The sequence below is a fragment of the Manis pentadactyla genome, chromosome 12 (assembly GCF_030020395.1).
Source record: "Manis pentadactyla isolate mManPen7 chromosome 12, mManPen7.hap1, whole genome shotgun sequence".
Classification (NCBI taxonomy): Eukaryota; Metazoa; Chordata; class Mammalia; order Pholidota; family Manidae; genus Manis; species Manis pentadactyla.
Genome location: NC_080030.1, coordinates 42,956,761 through 42,973,904, shown reverse-complemented (window position 1 = coordinate 42,973,904; position 17,144 = coordinate 42,956,761). Strand labels below are relative to the sequence as shown.

Here is a 17,144-nt window from a genome sequence, read left to right as displayed (position 1 = left end):
AAATACATTTTTTGGAGCAAAGCAAGTGCTTCATAAATGATAACTATTATCATATTATTATTAAATAGCCATAATGCTGAGAGTGTGGAAAAACAAGGCAGGAGAGAATGTTCCTCATGGCTCCAGGGAAATTGAAGTATCTAAGCCACACATTTCTGGGTTGTGCCCATCCATACACTGATTATTTCTTAATCTAAGAGCTTCTTCAGTTCTCCTGATGACCTTTTTGATATAAAATTTTAGCTTCCAAAGTACTACTATCTTCATTTAAAGTTTAATTACCTTAAAAATACACTTTGATATTAGCAAAGCAATTCAGATCTCCTAATTTTTTAAAACATCTGAAAAGTTTTCTGAGATGATAAATCTTGAGAGGGTGTTACTTACTGGCTGTTCACAAAATCATTTTGTTACACTTTAAAAGTTGAGATTTTATTAAGACTAACTTGTTTTATTTTATACAACATAGTTACTGGTGCCCATATTTTATAAATACAATACCAGTGCAGTCTGAGTAAAATGGAAAGAAAGAGATACTAAAGGGTGAAGGAGAAATACGAGGGCCATAAGTATACTACTCTACATGTAGGTGAGTGTGTATACATATATCCGTGTGTGTGTGTGTGTGTGTGTGTATTCATTTATTCCAAGGCCTCAAATGGCTCACTGTCTGGCTGTGTAAAAAAAAAAGTGAACGAAAGATTAAATAACTATTGGATATTTTTAGCTTCAAATTTTTAATAGAAAAATAACATACAGGATGAAATTTTATTCTTCCCCTCTCTACTCTTCTCCTCACTCCCTGCTAGTCAGGCAGACAGATAGGTAGGAAGGCAGGCAGGCAGGCACACAGACAGACAGACAACAGAAATATTGATAGTTGGCTATTCCAAGGCAAGCAATATGTATCCCAGTTTCACTGGCAAGTGATGAAAAATTCTTGCTAACTCAAGATTTCCAATAGGTTAGTATAGTGTTGATCAGAAAATATGTCCCTGATACTAATTAGTTTGGAGAATGTGCAAATGACCTAGTCTATTTCTAAGTAAATATCAATAGTAGTCCTTTCTGCTCCTTTTGGAAAATCCAGTGCTTTTCCATTCAGTTGACATCGTTTTACTTATCATTTTCTTTAAGAATATTATAGTCTGGTGGCAGAGGCAATGTGTAAATCCAGGGAAACATCAAAAGTCATTTATCCACAGTGCTACAATTCAGTCGATTTGTTTCTGTCCCCCTCAGGTGTCCAGAGAAGAAGGGTCTCCCCAGCTGACTTCAGCAGGGCCATCTCCCGCCCAGAGGAACAGTCAGCCAAGCAGTTCTGCCATTATCAGTGCACTTCGAGGGCGTGGAGCCGTCAGAAACCTCTGGACGGACCACCAGATCAGGCAAGCCTTGTTTCCCAGCCGCCGGTCCCCACAGGAGAACGAGGATGATGAAGACGATTACCAGATGTTTGTGCCATCCTTTTCCTCTTCAGACTTGAACTCACCCCGGCTGTGTGAGGATGGCCCTTCAAGTCGCCCTTGTAGCTGGCATATGGGACAGATTGAGCCTACAGAGGCCACCGGCTCGGGCCATAGGGTTGTTAGGCGGGCCAGCAGTGCTGGTGAAAGCAACACGTGCCCTCCTGAAATAAGCATCAGGGACAGTGGTGGCTGTCAGTACAGCCCCGGAAAAGAACAGCAGAACGGCCCTGGAAGGGACAGGCAGGACGGAATGACTCCCTTTGGGTCGTCTATAGAGTTGACTATTGATGATGTAGATCATGTCTATGACAACATAAGTTATGAGGACTTAAAACTAATAGTTGCTAAACGGGAAGAAGCTGAATGCAGTCCCCCCAAATCAGTCAGGGACTCTGTTCGCCCCAAGAGCACCCCGGAGCTAGCCTTCTCAAAGAGGAAGAGCTCTTTGCACACAAAGAGAGATGGGGCTCCGACGGGCCTCGAGGCGTCGAACCAAAGCACGCACGAACTCGAGGTGGTTGAGGAGAACATCTATGACACTATAGGCCTCCCAGATCCACCCTCACCGGATTTCAAAGGCAGCAGCCTGCAGCGTTCCAAGAGGAGCACCTTCCTAGGTCTGGACGCCGACTTTGCATGCTGCGACAGCCTGCGGCCCTTTGTCTCCCAGGATAGCCTACAGTTCAGCGAGGATGAAACGCCTTACCCCCAGGGACCCTCGGAGAACGACTATTTGAGCTTGCTGTATAACTCCTTCAGCTGTAACTTGTCTCTAGGAGATAAGTCTATATCTGATAAACTGTCTGAAGAAGTAGACGAAATCTGGAATGACCTGGAAAATTACATCAAGAAAAATGAAGTCAAAACTAGAGACCGACTCCTTGCAGCATTTCCTGTTAGCAAAGATGACGTGCAAGACAGGCTGCGCTCGGAGAGCACCCCTGAGCTGAGCAGAGACGCGGCGCGCTCCACGCTCTTGCTGCCTGCGGGCCCTGCTTGCCTCACGTCCCTCCAAGACAGGCCCAGCAGAGCCAGCCGGGCCACCTGCCCGTTCGAAGAAGACCTGATTTCCAAAGAGGGCTCCTTTCTGAGTCTGAACCGGCTCTCTCTGGCCAGTGAAATACCCGCCGTGGAAAATCCTTATGACTTGGCTAGCAGTCGTCTGTCCCAAACAGACCTGGAACCTCCTGACCCTGGGATGGAGGCCACGGATAAGACAAAAAGCAGGGTTTTTGTGATGGCGAGGCAGTACAGTCAGAAGATCAAGAAGGCAAATCAACTTTTAAAAGTGAAAAGCCCAGAGTTGGAGCAGCCACTGGCCAGCCAGCAGCATAAATCTGTGCACAGAGATCTGGCTGCCATCCTAGAAGAAAAGAAGCAAGGGGGGCCTGCCATCGGTACGTTGCTTCCCACTGCTTCTGTTCCTTCTTGAAAGTAAGATGTAAGGGCAGCTTTCAGGTTCTAAAGGCCCTTGGAGCCATGAGAAGGTTGTCACTCTGAGGTCTATTCTCTCAGAGTGAGACCACAGACTCACAAAAGCAGACAAGGCCATTGCTCACCTCCCCGTGCACCTCACGGAATCACACAAGTAGGAGTGTGAGTTGGTCTCTGAGGGTTTCACTGTGTGCGTAACCTTGTCACTACAGATTTGACGTTTTGAGACGTTTTCTCTAATGTAATCTGAAGTGTGAAAAATAGTGATCCATGTAACCTGTGGCATCTGGGCCTTTTCCCTTTGTGTTGTGTGTTAGGAGAAGTAGCTCGCGTCAGCCTTTGGGGCCTGGGAGCATGTAGAGTGGGACTGCTCTTTGTTCCAGAATCCCAACAAACATGCCTACTTATTCTAACAAAAACAAAAAGGGGGTCCTTTTTGCATTTTCTTAGCTGTTCACACTATAACTGAGGTGTGAGGTGTGTTCTCATATATCTGGGTTACTAGGTGATTTTTTTAAATAGCTGCTATAATAGCACATTTAGTACCATCTCATTTGCTATTCTCAGACAGCCTCCCCGAAGTGTACTTCTTTTCATCAAGCCTCTTTTGTAGGGCAGAGAACAAGGATCTCAGTTATGATACCGGTACAATTAGGACTAAAGGTTTGACTTTTTCCCTCTATTATAAAGAAGTACACATGCTCTGGCTAAATTCGAAAGGGTTCTGAAGGACAAAACATAACACAGTGTAAGAGCACAGATGTATGTGCATAAAGCACATAATTCTCATGGAAAGATAAATCTGAGGGTGCTGGCTTTCATCTGAGGAGTTTTTCACCACTAGATCCAGAGAGATTTCTGGGGTTAGGCCCAAGAATCTGCATTTTAAAGCAGTGTGGCCTTTCCCTGCCCTAGATTTTCTGACAAAGAACCACCTCAGTGTCAAATAAGAGGGGACAGTTCTCCAATTAAAAGCAAAAGCCAGATGGCTTAGTATCAGGGCCCATTCAGATACTTACTTAGCTTGATGGTGACGCTGCCCATCTGGCCAGGTTGCTGTCACTAATCTCCTTTCCTTGGGACAGATTGCTTTATCTCTGTGGCAACCAGACAATAGAAAGAGGACATCCAAATCCTAAATGAATCTGCAAGTTACGTGACAAGAATCTGTAGGAAATTGTTTTTTAAGTTCGGAAGTATTTAAGAGTTGTCTAAAGTTTTACTCTTTTTCTAGAGCTAAATCATACAGTAAAATTTCCTAACTGATAGGGACATTAAGCCCTCTAATTAATACCTAGAGGATTTTTACGGACTCTCTTTGAGTTGTTATTTTTGTTCTTAAATAAAGATTAAAAGTGATTTTTATGTGACTGTGAGAGAGACTAGATGGCACATATATTTCTCACCTGGCAATAATATGTTGGAATTAATTCATGGCCCTTTTTCAACACTAGTATTGCTAAGATGGTTTGTTGTTCTACATAGAAAACATGACTGAGTTCCAGCTATAGAAGGACTATTTGAGGGGCATAGATGGCACTGGAAACAGTGAAGTAGTGGCACTGCAGCCCCTGACTGAATCCGGGCTAGTGCGCCTCAGAACGAGAGAAGGTATGACTCCAAGATTCCTGATGGTGGTGGATGAGGCCAGCAGACTGTTTAAAAAGTGGTGATCACCTGAGCCAGGTTTTTCTGAAGACGGTCCATCCATTAAAATGCAAAACTCTAACCCTGATAGAAGCATGTCCTTCACGGCTGAATCTTTAGGGCTTATGACCACCTTGAATAGTCCTCTTTTTGACCCACCTTTTAAGTCTTAGTTTTCCCATTGGGGTTTTCTTTTGCTTCTTTTCACATTTGGTTTGTTCTCCCTTTTGGTTTGTGTACTGGTCTCTTCTGGGATCCCATGGGATCTTTTCTCAGCTCTGTGTCTGGGTCCTTTCTTGACATGGGGGCTACTATCGATGTTCTCCGCAACAAAAAGGAGACAGCCTCTCCAAAGTGATCTTCTGAGATGTCTGGCAGGAGCACGTCCCTAGGGCCTGCCGTCTCTCGGACCTGAGGAGTCTTCCATCTGGGTGGATCGAAACCACTTCCTGTGCCCACTAGGCTTTCAATCAGTTGACGTGATGACCCCTTTTCTCTCTCTTGTTTATCTGGGCACAGGCCGTCGTAATCGAATGGACCGATTCTCCAGACTTCTTCGTGTGGGCCTTGCCACTTTGCCAGGAGCTTGCTCTCGGTGCTGTACGGAAGGAGGAGCACCCTATTCACCTGCCGAAACTCTCGAGCACCTATATTGAACTCTCTAGCCGGGGTCTACCGGCCCTGGGCCAGATTTCCACCTATAAATCACCCAACCAGGTCTAGTGGCCCCCGCCTTCAAGAGCCTGCTGCAGCATGCTGGCCTTGTCCTGTCAGGCCTCCCTCCTGATCGTCCTTGAGGCCATGTTTTACACGGGAGAAAACTCCATCCAGGCTTGAGGATTTTTCCTCCCTGTATAAAGTAGGGAAAGCAAATAATTTTATGCTTGAGTCTCAAAAAACATCAGAAACATTGATTTTAATCCTCTGTCTCGAGAACAGTATGCTTCATATTTCTCTCAGCAAGAGTCACCTTTTATTTTTATCTGGAATCATAAGAACTCCATCTTTTAAACTTACAAAGAGAAATAAACCAAAGACAGCCCTTTTGTCACACAATGATAATGAACATGTTCCATAAAACCTATTCATATCAGAACTAAGGATTATGGAGAAGTTTGATCCAGCTGACTAATACTAAGTTTTTTAGGCTAGGGGTGTCTTCTTGGACTGATTATTTCCTATACACCTGGCTTAGGGAATCTATTTAATGACAGCTGTATCTCTGGAAGCTGGATTCTTGTTCTCATTGGCACCAAGCAAGTTATAGACTCTCTTAGGTCATGCTGAGACCAAAAAACCCCAAAAACTTAGTACAGTATATTGTCTACTTATGAGATACTTTTTATTCCAAAATTTATAAATGGTCAACTTCTTATTATCCAATGATAAGCTGTGCGCATTATGAGTTATCTATAGGAAGCATTTTAATCAAAGGCTCTCTCCCTCTTCCCCTTTTCTTGCTATGCCCCTGATTTCTAGGCTGCCTTTCCACTCTCAGTGATATGGTCTTAGGTAAAGCACATCCATTTATAACAATATGCCTAAAAGAAAAGAAGGCAGTCCCGAAGTTATTGGAGTGATTAAGTCGTTTTTGAGACCAGTTTCTATCTATCTAGAATGATGTTTGGTGCACTGTGGGGACTATTCTCCAACATTATGGACTAGCTGGAATAATAAACTAGCCCATGTAAAACTAGCAATGCCAGATTGTGCGCATGTATGCATGTATGTGCAAGCATGCTTGTGCAATCAATAGTTAAGTGTTATGATGCTCACCGAGCATACAAGGCGTCAGAGAAATCAGGAAGAAAAGGATTCATGGAAGGGGTAGGGCTTATGGAGGGTCTTGAGAGGTAAATGGCATTTGATGAAGCAAATGAAGAAGAGGGTATGATAAGGAAGACAAAGGCATGAGAAATACTATGGATATTTTGGATAAGACATGGTTTCAGATTATGTGGGCCACCATGTTCTAAAGTCAGGAACTAATTGTTCTTATAAGATTTTTATGGCTAAATTTGGTACTGGAAAAATTTAGCCAAAATTTTTAATTAGCTTTCATTACTTTCCCCAAAAATGTCATCTTCCTGGAACTTTGTGAAAGTTCAGAGCCTTCCTGACTCAGCTGTGGGATCAGGCTGTGGGCCACAGTGTGGGTGAGAATGGGTGTGTGCAGAACCATCTGACGTTCAGGTGGGCTGCTAACCAACAACTTTGTCTAAAGGTTCAGCTGCCTTTAGTTGGGTTTCATAGTTAAGGAACACTGTAGGTTTCAGGGTGGCTTATGTGGACACCTCGGTGTCCATACAGACTTTTAGCCTCTTAAGGGGTTGCCAAATAGTAATTGGCATTCTGAGTCTTTACAATACCCTTTAAGGAATAACAGCTCAAGTTTTTTTTACTAGAAATTCTAAACTAATTATCTCTGTCTTTTTGAGGAATTTGCACTTGAAAACCTGAAGGATCTGAATATAGGATCTATAATGAGAAGTTAAACAGACTATTTACTGATTTTGGGGACAGGGAGCAAGCAATATGAGGGGTTGAAATTAAAGGGTACACAGAATAATAGACTATTTTCTGTCCTTGTAGAAGATAATTTAAAAGAAGTGGCAGAAACACAACTAAATATTTAGTTTAAATTCAAGGAATGACTTACTAATAGCAGGTTACTAAAAACATGACTAATTAAAGAAGAAGGAAATGTAATGTCACTTTGCTGGTCATCATATTTGGGATAGATTCCCGGCATAGAGACTGATTAGATGTGGTCTGAGAGATTTATAGGACTCATGGAATTCTTGAATTCTAGGGTGGTCATGTGGGTACCTGGATTGGGGATTGGGCTCTCTCTCTTAAATCATTCCTGGCCCAAGAGAATTCTCTATCCACACAATGGTTCTGTTAATGTCTTTAGAAATGTCCATACTCAGAAATGGAGCAGAAAGGAAAGTGTCCTTATAGCCTAATTGGAAGTGCCAACAGCTTTTGTGGAAATAGCAGGCAAATCCTGTTCTGGCCCCAGTACTAGAGAGCATTAGATTATCAGTTATTTGCACAGATGGTTCAGTCTTAATGTCTTAGAAGCATAGACTTCAGCTCCTGACTTCTTGGAGATGGGAAGAGAGATGTGTGTGGGTCAGTCAATGCATGTGGTTTTGAAATACTGGGAAGGAGGACTTCCTGTAGACCCTGGTTCCCCAGACAGCAGCATGCTGCATGGAAACGAGAAGTACAGGAATAGCCACTAGGAGCAGAACCTCTGGGGTAGTTGTCCGAGTTCAGTCAAGACCAGTGGGAAGCCAGGGTAGCCTTTGCATGGCAGATCGTGGTCATGCTTCTTTCCATGACTACTTGAGTTACTTTTTATTGACCAGGGCTTAAGCTCTGACTTTCTTGTCTTTATGATGCCTGATTTTAGCACTGACACTTTCATGCTTGTAAAGAACACTAGAAATGTTCATTATGAACAGTGAACTCTTGCAGACCTGCTGTTGAAATAAAATAATCCAGAATTGTTAGATCAAACTAAATGACATAATTAGATCAAATTAAATGATCTTTAGGTGGCATTTTTATTTTTTTATTGAACTATGGATTATTTTATTAGTTTGTGTTGCTTAGTATTCAATGACTACTCATACTCAAACTAATTTAAAAAGTGCTGTCTACTGTTAAAATTTTTTTAATATTTGTTAGAATGTTTTATGCCTTTTTAAAAATCTCTTCATTCATAGAAATAATCCTATGTATATTTATATACATAGAATCCTATATACATAGAAATAATCCCATGTGTATTTATTGTTTTAATATTTGCCTTCCAGGTGCCAGGATTGCTGAGTATTCCCAAGTGTATGACCAGATTGTATTCAGAGAGACTCCCTGTAAGCCTCAGAAGGATGGCTGGGCCAGCCCTCAAGAGCCTTCCAACCTCAGGTGTGCATCACCTTCCCAGGCCCAACAAGGTAGTCAGGACTGGCTTTTGCACTCCACCTATAGTAATGGAGAATTAGCAGATTTCTGTTCCCAGCCAGAGCAAGACTTGAAGTCAAAATATTCCACTTTAGAGGTCAGTACAAAAAGTACTCCAGGACAGTTAACCACAGCTTGCTCCGTGCCCTCCCTTCAAATGTCCAACCCTCCACTGGGCTCCATGCAGAGACACAGTGTGGTAGTCAGCCAGCCCCACAAAGAAAACCCATGTCAGGGCCATCTTTACAACTCTTTGGGCCGGAAAGGAATCAGTGCTAAATTTCAGCCATATAACAGGTCTCAGTCATCTTCCTCCATCTCGATAAACAAGTCCATGGACTCCATCAACTACCCTGGTGAAATGGGAAAGAAACAGGTGCTGCCTCTACACAAAAGTTCAAGGTGTGAGAATCACCAGGATTTGCTGCCAGGTATTGCTGACTCATGTCAACAGGGAACTGAAAAACGCTCAGATCTCATACTCCAAGACTCACAGAAAGTTCTGGTAGTAAATAGAAATCTACCCTTAAATTCCCAAATAGCTACACAGAACTATCTTTCCAATTTCAAAGAGACTGAAGAAGATGAAGATGACTATGTAGAAATAAAGTCCGAAGAAGAGGAGTCGTCAGAGTTAGAGCTCTCTTACAGTCGAAGAAAGGAACCTGACTCCAAGATGATGGATGCTGACTTTTCTGATACCGTCGGCAGCAGTGGCCCATCTTACCCTTTGAATACGCCATGCACTACAAAAAGGCCAGTAAGTGGCAAGCTTGGCATTTCACCGTATCTGACATCATACAGCGATTCTGACAAACTGAATGACTATCTCTGGAGGGGGCCGTCTCCCAGTCAGCAAAATATTGTCCAGTCTTTGAGGGAAAAGTTTCAATGTCTTAGTTCAAGCAGCTTCGCCTGAGGTTCTTACTAGGACCTGCCAGAAGTAACTTCTCATTATGCTCCTAAGTCACAGATACTGAGAGGTGTTTTATATGTACCAGATTAAAACAATTTTGTAATAACCAGAGGTGTAAAATAGACTTTCTTTTACTGCACAACTTTTTGAAATGGCTGACGACCCAGCCAGGATTTTACTGTAGCAAATGTTAGCACCTAACAGTATGTTTTCTGATGCTGATTATCATCATATTTCATGTCAGTCAGTCTCACTTGAAAATTTTTAGGCTTTTTTTTTAACGATGTGGCCAGATATTTTTTTCCCATATCCTGATAGCATTAAGAAATGCAGTAATCCTTTCTTACTATCCAGAAGCCATGAGTAGTTTTATCCTAGGACTCAAAGGCAGCAAGGAGCCTTTTTCACCTTTTAAAAAGGAAAGGAAGCTAAAGCTGTCTGGGGGATTATGTTTATTCTGTCTAGCATTTCTGTTACATTTCTGGCAAAAGCCTAGGATAACTTAAGCTAGAGATCTCTAGTTGGAGTATAGTCTGTAAGTACCCATTTTAGGGTTTCTGTGCTGGTTTTCCTACAATGCAGAAATTGTGTAACTTGGAAATTAGAATGTAGCACGTCCAATTTTAAACAGAAATCCTTACCCATAATCCTGGACAATGCCTGGGGAATGTGCTGCTCATCATGTTTATGATTTCTGGGGTAGAATGAATGATTCCCTCAGTGGCTTAAAGAAAACAAAGTCTAAGAAAATACAAATTGACTTAACTGTTAGAAAGTTGAGTTGACACTCGGAACAATTTTATTTTTATTTTCTCCTATTAGAGTTGGATGAGGATAATAGAACCCTTTATACTATTTTTGTGCCTGTCTCTGATCAACACAAAGTAAACCGTAAGCTCAAATAGAACAAAGCACTTTGAAGTTACTCTTTCCAGAGAGGTTTTTCATTAGTACGTCGTGAGATTTGTAGTCAGTCAAAAGATCTGCACGCAGCCTTGAGGCTTTCACCGACTACAATGAAATTTATTTTCTAAACCACATAAAACATGGGGCCTTCTCTCATTGTTTTGAGGTATATATAAGAATAGAACCTTTGGCTACTAAGTTCTAACATCTTCTATGTGGTAACTATGGTCTTTAATAGTGGTTCTTGTGATATTATGTACTACTCTGAGGTTTTATGGAAGGAAACTGAAAAACAAAAGCAAGACCTTGTGAGTAAAAAGCAAAATCAAAGAAACTAAAGAGAAAAATGAAGGTGAATTTATGGCTACTTTATAAAAATATTCTATTTTACCGAAGACTCTAGTCAATACAAAGCGAATGTTTTCTCAGACCCCTTTGTATTCTCATTTTAAACAGTTTTATATTCTGTGCCCCCTTCGCCATCTTTCAGTTTTCATTTTAAAAGTTATGATAATATGTGTAGAGAAAGGGGATCTAGGTTTGTCATTTAATGATATTAATGATATCAATGAGTAGAGAAAAGGGATATCAATGAGTAGAGAAAGTAGATCTAGGTTTGTCATTTAATGATATTAATATCAATGATACTGATTTGAATCAGGGACATCTTATCAACATTCTTTTCTTCACCATAAAACATAAAATGGGACCGTCCTCATTTTACAAACAGGTACCTAAGGCATTCTTTTTTTTAAATACCACAGAATAACTTGTTTCTTGCTTTGCTATACTCTTCTTTCACCTTGTAGCTTGTAAAACAAAATCCATATTGAATAGCATGATTTTGAAAATATTTCTTCCTTCTGGCCTTTCTTTAAACATGGTATGAGTTTTTAAGATTTAAGCAGGGTCAGAAAAGACAAGCACTGTAGGAAAATATGTCCCTAGATTGCTAGAGGTACTTAGAAGTGCATTTGCAAAACAGTCACCTGATTTTTCTTGTCCCAAGAATACAGTTCCCCACTTTTGCTTTTTGGTTCATATGATCAAAATTCTATATTGTCCATATTAATGTGGCATCTTACACTCAGAAATCATTGATTCTTCACACCAGTTTCTTGTTGCACGGCTTTGATGTCACCTGTAGGAATACTCTGCTGCAGGAAGGTGGATGTCTCTCTCACTGTATAAAACCTGTGGTTGTCTTCAGATTCTAGGACAAATCTTTAGTTTTAAAGATCACGTCTGTCATCCAGGATGCAGATTTTGAGAGCTGTGTATATATAATCATGTTTGTATTTTTCTTCAAAGTTGTCAATTAAGGGTTTTTGTTAAAAGGTTCCTTTCGGAGGTGGGGAAGGGATGTATATAGTTGGGAAGTTATTTGTACTTAACAGTATGTCAAGTTCTTATTAGGGCTCTGTGCTGAAGGTTCAGTTGGTTTTTTTTATAAGTTCACTTTTCACCTACTCTATTCTTCATGCAAAAACAATGCATCTAGGAAAACATAGTTTAAATACTGTATATAAGATAATGAAAGTAATGCTCATTATTTAATAAAGTTTGTAAAGTACAAAGTAACTTATAGTGTGAATGTGTTTACTCCAGAAAGGTCACGATTTTTCCAAACTACCTTTAGTTATAATACTTCGTCTTGCCTTATGAGCTGTGCAGAAAATGGCTCAGGTAATGATGATATACCATGTTTCAGTGACAGACTATTTTTGTATCTTCGGATAATTTTTAAATAATGAATTTAACCTTTGAGATGGTATTTATTTTCTTGATTGGTGGCTAAGTTAAAACAATCACTATATTATCTTTTTTTTTACTTTGTAGTAACAAGATTCACTTCTATTTCATTATTGGATCAAAAAATTAATGTACAACTCACTTTTTGTCACAAATGAAGGTTTTTCTAATGTAACTTCATGTTCTGAATTTTCTTTAACAGATAAAAATTTTATGGCGAACAAAAGCATGTTAATATAAATTGATGCTCATAGAACACTTTCTAAAGCAATTCTGTTGCCAAATATAAGCCTAGTACCCTACTCCAGTATAATGAATATAAATGTTGCCTAACTTACCTTATACAGAGGAAAATGGCTTTTAAAATGTTCGTTAGAGTGTTTGAGTGGAGTTTCTAAACTTTACATTGAGGATCCATCAGACTTACCTTTCGTACTCTTCTACCTTAAGGTTGAAAATAGATGGGCTTTTATATAAGTCGTTATAGTTCAGTTTAGAGAAGTGAATGGCATATAAACTGTGCCCTATGTAAAGTCTATACATAAATGCTTAGAAGAAAAAAATCTTAAAACTCCGCAGGTTTGTGATGAGCTCTAAATATAGCTGTTAAACAAATATTTAATAACATTTGTCCCTTAAGTTTAAATCTTTTAAAAAATCTCAACGTTGAAGAACAAATGTCAACAATACTTGAGGAGCTCTCATCTCCTCTGTTATAACTTCCTCTACCTGTACAGTGGTAACTGCACTCAATTCTATCAGCCAGAAAGGCAGGGCAATAAAAGAAACTACTTCAGCTTTTTGCTATTTTACATATGTCTGTGTCTTTAACTTAAACCTTGATGAGACCTGGAGCTTTCTTATGCATGCTTTTTCATGTTTTTTCTCTTAAAATAGTATGAGAGCATAATATTTTGCTCACATCTAGCTTCTCACATTTTTCTTTCCTTACAAATAGCTTACGGCATGGAACACCAAGATAATGTAGAATTTTGCTGCATTAATGTTTTTGCACAATTAATCCATGTAACTGTAAACTAATATAATTTGGGATGTTTGGTCTATAACATTTTTTAAAACATTTTTAGGAGCTCAGAAGTTTCTCTTTGGAAGAAGATTCTAAAAAGCAGCACGTCTCACTTGACCCCTCGAGGTGGAAATGTTTTTTACCAGCTCTTCACAGTGCCTGACTGTTGGTGATTAATAAATATTTATGATTGAATAGATAGAGTCAAAAACTTGTTTGAGCCCAAAGCATGAAAAAACATATTCAAATTAGAGACACAAAGGAGGGAAGTAAGAACAACGGCAAAGTTGCTTTTTAAAATTCATAGCACCTACCCTCAGAAATCCAATGTCATCTACTTTTAGAGTTCCTGTTTGGTAGGTCAGGGAAAAAATACTATGAGGCCCTTTTCTTGGCTGATAGAATTCCAGAGAAATTTAATCTGAGTGAGATTTCCAGTAACATCTTAAATTAAGAATCTACATGGTCATGTGAAAACTGGATTATCATTCCCTTCTCTGAAGTCCATTTAAGACCAAATGTCTTTCCTAATAACTGGTTGGGATGAGGTGGGAAATGCACAGCTTTTTTTTTTATGCCAAAAGACAAACTTGCCTACTTTACAATGGTGGTGCATTCCCATGGACTAAGTTCACTTTATGTCTCTATAAAACAAAACTTGATTTTCCTGATAATGGCTTATTGACAGTGCATCATACAATAATGAAGGAAGAGAAGCAAGCAGTTCCACTTAATTAGTTCTAAAACTAATTAATTTTTATTCAGCTCCAAGTAAAAGAACAACTTGAACAGTAAGCAACTCATCTGCTTTTTGGGGCAAGTACAAGCCCCCAAATGTCCTGTTGGTCATACAGCAACGTACAGCTCTCCGTGCAGTTCTCATACAACCATCACAAGGCCGTGGGGTAAGCAGATTCCTTCTTCCATAGACCAGTTAAATCAGAGGCTGTAAATAGGTGGTCTAGAGGCTGACTCCGGCTTGCATGATTTTTTAAAGTTTTAAAATAAACATCCAAATTCCACCTTCTTTAAAAAAAACTGGACTGCTGAGGCAACTCTGTGAGATCTGAAGAGAGAATCTAAAGGTGAAAAATCACCCTAAACTGCGGTGACTAGTCTTAACCTTTGGGAAGATTGTTCCTTTGTTCTCCATAATAGACTTTGTCAGCAAATTTTAAAGCAATTAAATGCAAATGTTTTAGATAGAAAATAAGATTTCTCCTCTTAAAGTAAAACAAACATGTCATAGAAAGTCTGAAGAACCTATTGCTTCTTTGGAGGAAATTTTACACCTGGCTCACTTCAGTAGTTTATATTATCCACCTGATTTCAATAAGCCTCAAATTTGTGAGACTAAATGGTCTCCATTCCATTCTCCTCTAATATTATGAGCTCACCTGAGGCTTGAGCTACCATTTATCCTCTGTCCCCTAAAACACCATCTCTAGCTTAGACTTCCTTTCTGAGTGCAAAGAAGATCCCACAGGACATCTCCACCTGAGTTGTCATTTTCCCCAGTCTAGTGCTCTTTCTTCCTTTGAAGCTCCTTCTCTAGTTTCTTTTTTTTTTTTTCTTGGCTTCTTACTATAGCTTCCTACCTGTTTGGCCACTGGCCTCCCCACTTCCAAATTTGTTTACTTCTCTTCATCCAGGAGATCTGCATGGGCCTCAAGACTCACCTCAAAAATCACTGTCAAGGACCCTGCAGGATTTGGGATTTTACTCAGTTTGCAAGCTAAAAAGTTAGCCTGCTTCAGTTTCATGGATGCTGGTAGAAAAAACAAAACTCCTAGGTCAGAGATAAAGAGCATTATTACTCCCAGCACTGCAGACAGCATGAGCTTCACATTTGTATTGGTTCCCTTTTCTCCTCCAGGCTCATGGGGGGCAATGCAGAGCAGCCCAGTGCATTCTGCACACAGTGGGTTTGTTTCACAGCTGAGGAACCCTGAATTTAGAAATCCCAAGTCTTAAAGGGCCACTAGCAAACCTGCCCAATCTTTGCTCCTGGAGGAAGACATTATCTTTACTCTCTGGACAGCAAACATATCTGTCAAAGGGAAACACTGTATCTTCCAAGGCTGTTTGCTGTACAGATGTCCTTGCAGTGATAGCCTGGAACAAGACAGGAAGAAATGCCAAGTGCTAGAGACTCAGGGAGAGTTGTCTCAGAACACTGATAGAATTCTGTGACATACAAAAAATATTTTTTTTAATTATCCCATATTAAGAATGGAGAAAGATGGTTACTCCCAGCTAAATGAGAATATAAGTTGCTATAAATTTTTTAGAAAAAAAGTTTGGTAATGTAGGTCAATAGCATCAAAAATTCATAATCTTTGACCCAGTAATTAATACACCTAGAAATTTATTCTAAGAAAATCATCAGCTGCAGTTAAAGATATGTACCGAATTATTGAATGCATGGCCTTGCCTGCAGAACTGGTTGGTGATAATGTGGATGTTGCAGGCTAGTGTTGGTGTGTGTCACTCCAGCTCCTAGGGATCAGGCCTGAGCCTTGTGGAGTCATGCTTTCCATTCTAAACACACAGAGCACAGACTACATTCTGGGAGTTTCAGAAAAGCTGCACTAAATGCAGAGCTTCTAAGTCCAAGCAAACCATTCAAGCCTCAGGTAAGCCTTCCTGAGAGCAAAGTCTCCTCATCCCCAGACCAGGACTCCCGTGGAAGTGCAATCCAACCTGAGCTTTGAGAAGTCCAAGTGTCCTTGCTATGCTTTTAACCTTCCCGGTATTTGCTGCATCTGTCTCTTTGGCCTCTGGACCACTTCAGTCATTATGCTTCCTGTCCCTGATATCCTGGGCCTCGTCTCCCAGGATGGATGCCCCCAGGGCCATCTTTCCTTGTTGGCATCCCTGCCCTGCTTTGTTTCCTGAACCGCCTCCTCACAGCTCTTCTTCCCACAGCCTTTCCTCATGTGCCCCTTTAATTCATTTCTCTTTTTGGGCTAAAACTTAGCTCTCCCTTGAGGATGTTGTTCCTCCTAAGGTTCCTGTAGGGGGAGGCTATTTGTTCTCCTGTGATCCAACCCAAGAGCAGGAGGTACAGTCAGAACTGTCTCCAGCCCAGACTTCAGCTCACATCTTCCTTCCCCAAGGCTCCTTCCCTCAGCTTGACTCCTAAGTCTTCCCTGAGTGTTACCAGGCTGTTAGGACTCTCCAGGCTGAGGAAGGTGCCTCTTTTTTGGAACGCTTACAAGACTGAACCATCGTACTCATAACTCTCCATTAACATGCCTGTGTTCGCCTGACCTTCTGCAGTCAGCTCGGAGACCTGGGCCGTGCCTGTCTGTTCAAAGTTGATTCCCCAACAGGCTTAGCATAGTCCGGTATAGAGCAAATGCAGCCCCTTCTCTCATTTTCTCTCTCCATATATGTGTGTGTGTGTGTACAATATATATTTATGTATATCAGTACATTATGTCATAATTATATCAACATTAGTTATATCAATTGATATTTATCAATGGGTTAATTATATTGATATATGCAATAACTGCATATTAATATAAATATATAACATGTTTGTTATAAGTATTAATGTATTTATTATATGATTTAATAATTATACATTATATATATCCATAAGATATATATAATTTTAACCTCAGATATAAATATATATATATATTTTTTTATATATGTTTGAATGTTACCTCGAAGAGCTCTGAAATGACCTCTGTCCACTAAGGAAAGGATGTCAGCGAATGGATTTGCAAGGGCTTCCACATCCAGAGCCCTTTCCTCTCAGTATAGTTGACTTTTCCTAAGTAAACCGATATATGTGTGAGTTTTGGGTAAACAAATTCAGACAAATCTGTCAAAAAGGGATCACACTTCCCTATGAAACAAACCTGGGAATAAGAAGGATCCTAAAGTTCGGTTCTGTAAATCTTTCTCCCTTTCCTATTCTTCTGTTAAGTGCACATTCGGAGCCTGTAAGAACCCCAATACCTTTCACGTGGTATGGGAGCACCTGGGGGCTCAGGCTGTTGAC

At 40.3% G+C, this 17,144-nt stretch overlaps 1 protein-coding gene across 7 annotated transcripts in view; it reads left to right on the top strand.

The window, feature by feature from the left end:
* Positions 1-11,928, top strand: part of PLEKHG1 (pleckstrin homology and RhoGEF domain containing G1) — a 202,421-nt gene extending 190,493 nt beyond the window's left edge. For all 7 annotated transcript variants that reach the window (XM_036906962.2, XM_036906963.2, XM_036906960.2 and 4 more), the window contains 2 exons: positions 1,243-2,866; positions 8,378-11,928. In XM_036906962.2, the coding sequence (XP_036762857.2) occupies positions 1,243-2,866; positions 8,378-9,444 (2,691 nt within the window). In that variant the 3' untranslated portion in view covers positions 9,445-11,928. The remainder of the gene's footprint in view (positions 1-1,242; positions 2,867-8,377) is intronic.
* The last annotated feature ends 5,216 nt before the right edge of the window (positions 11,929-17,144 follow it).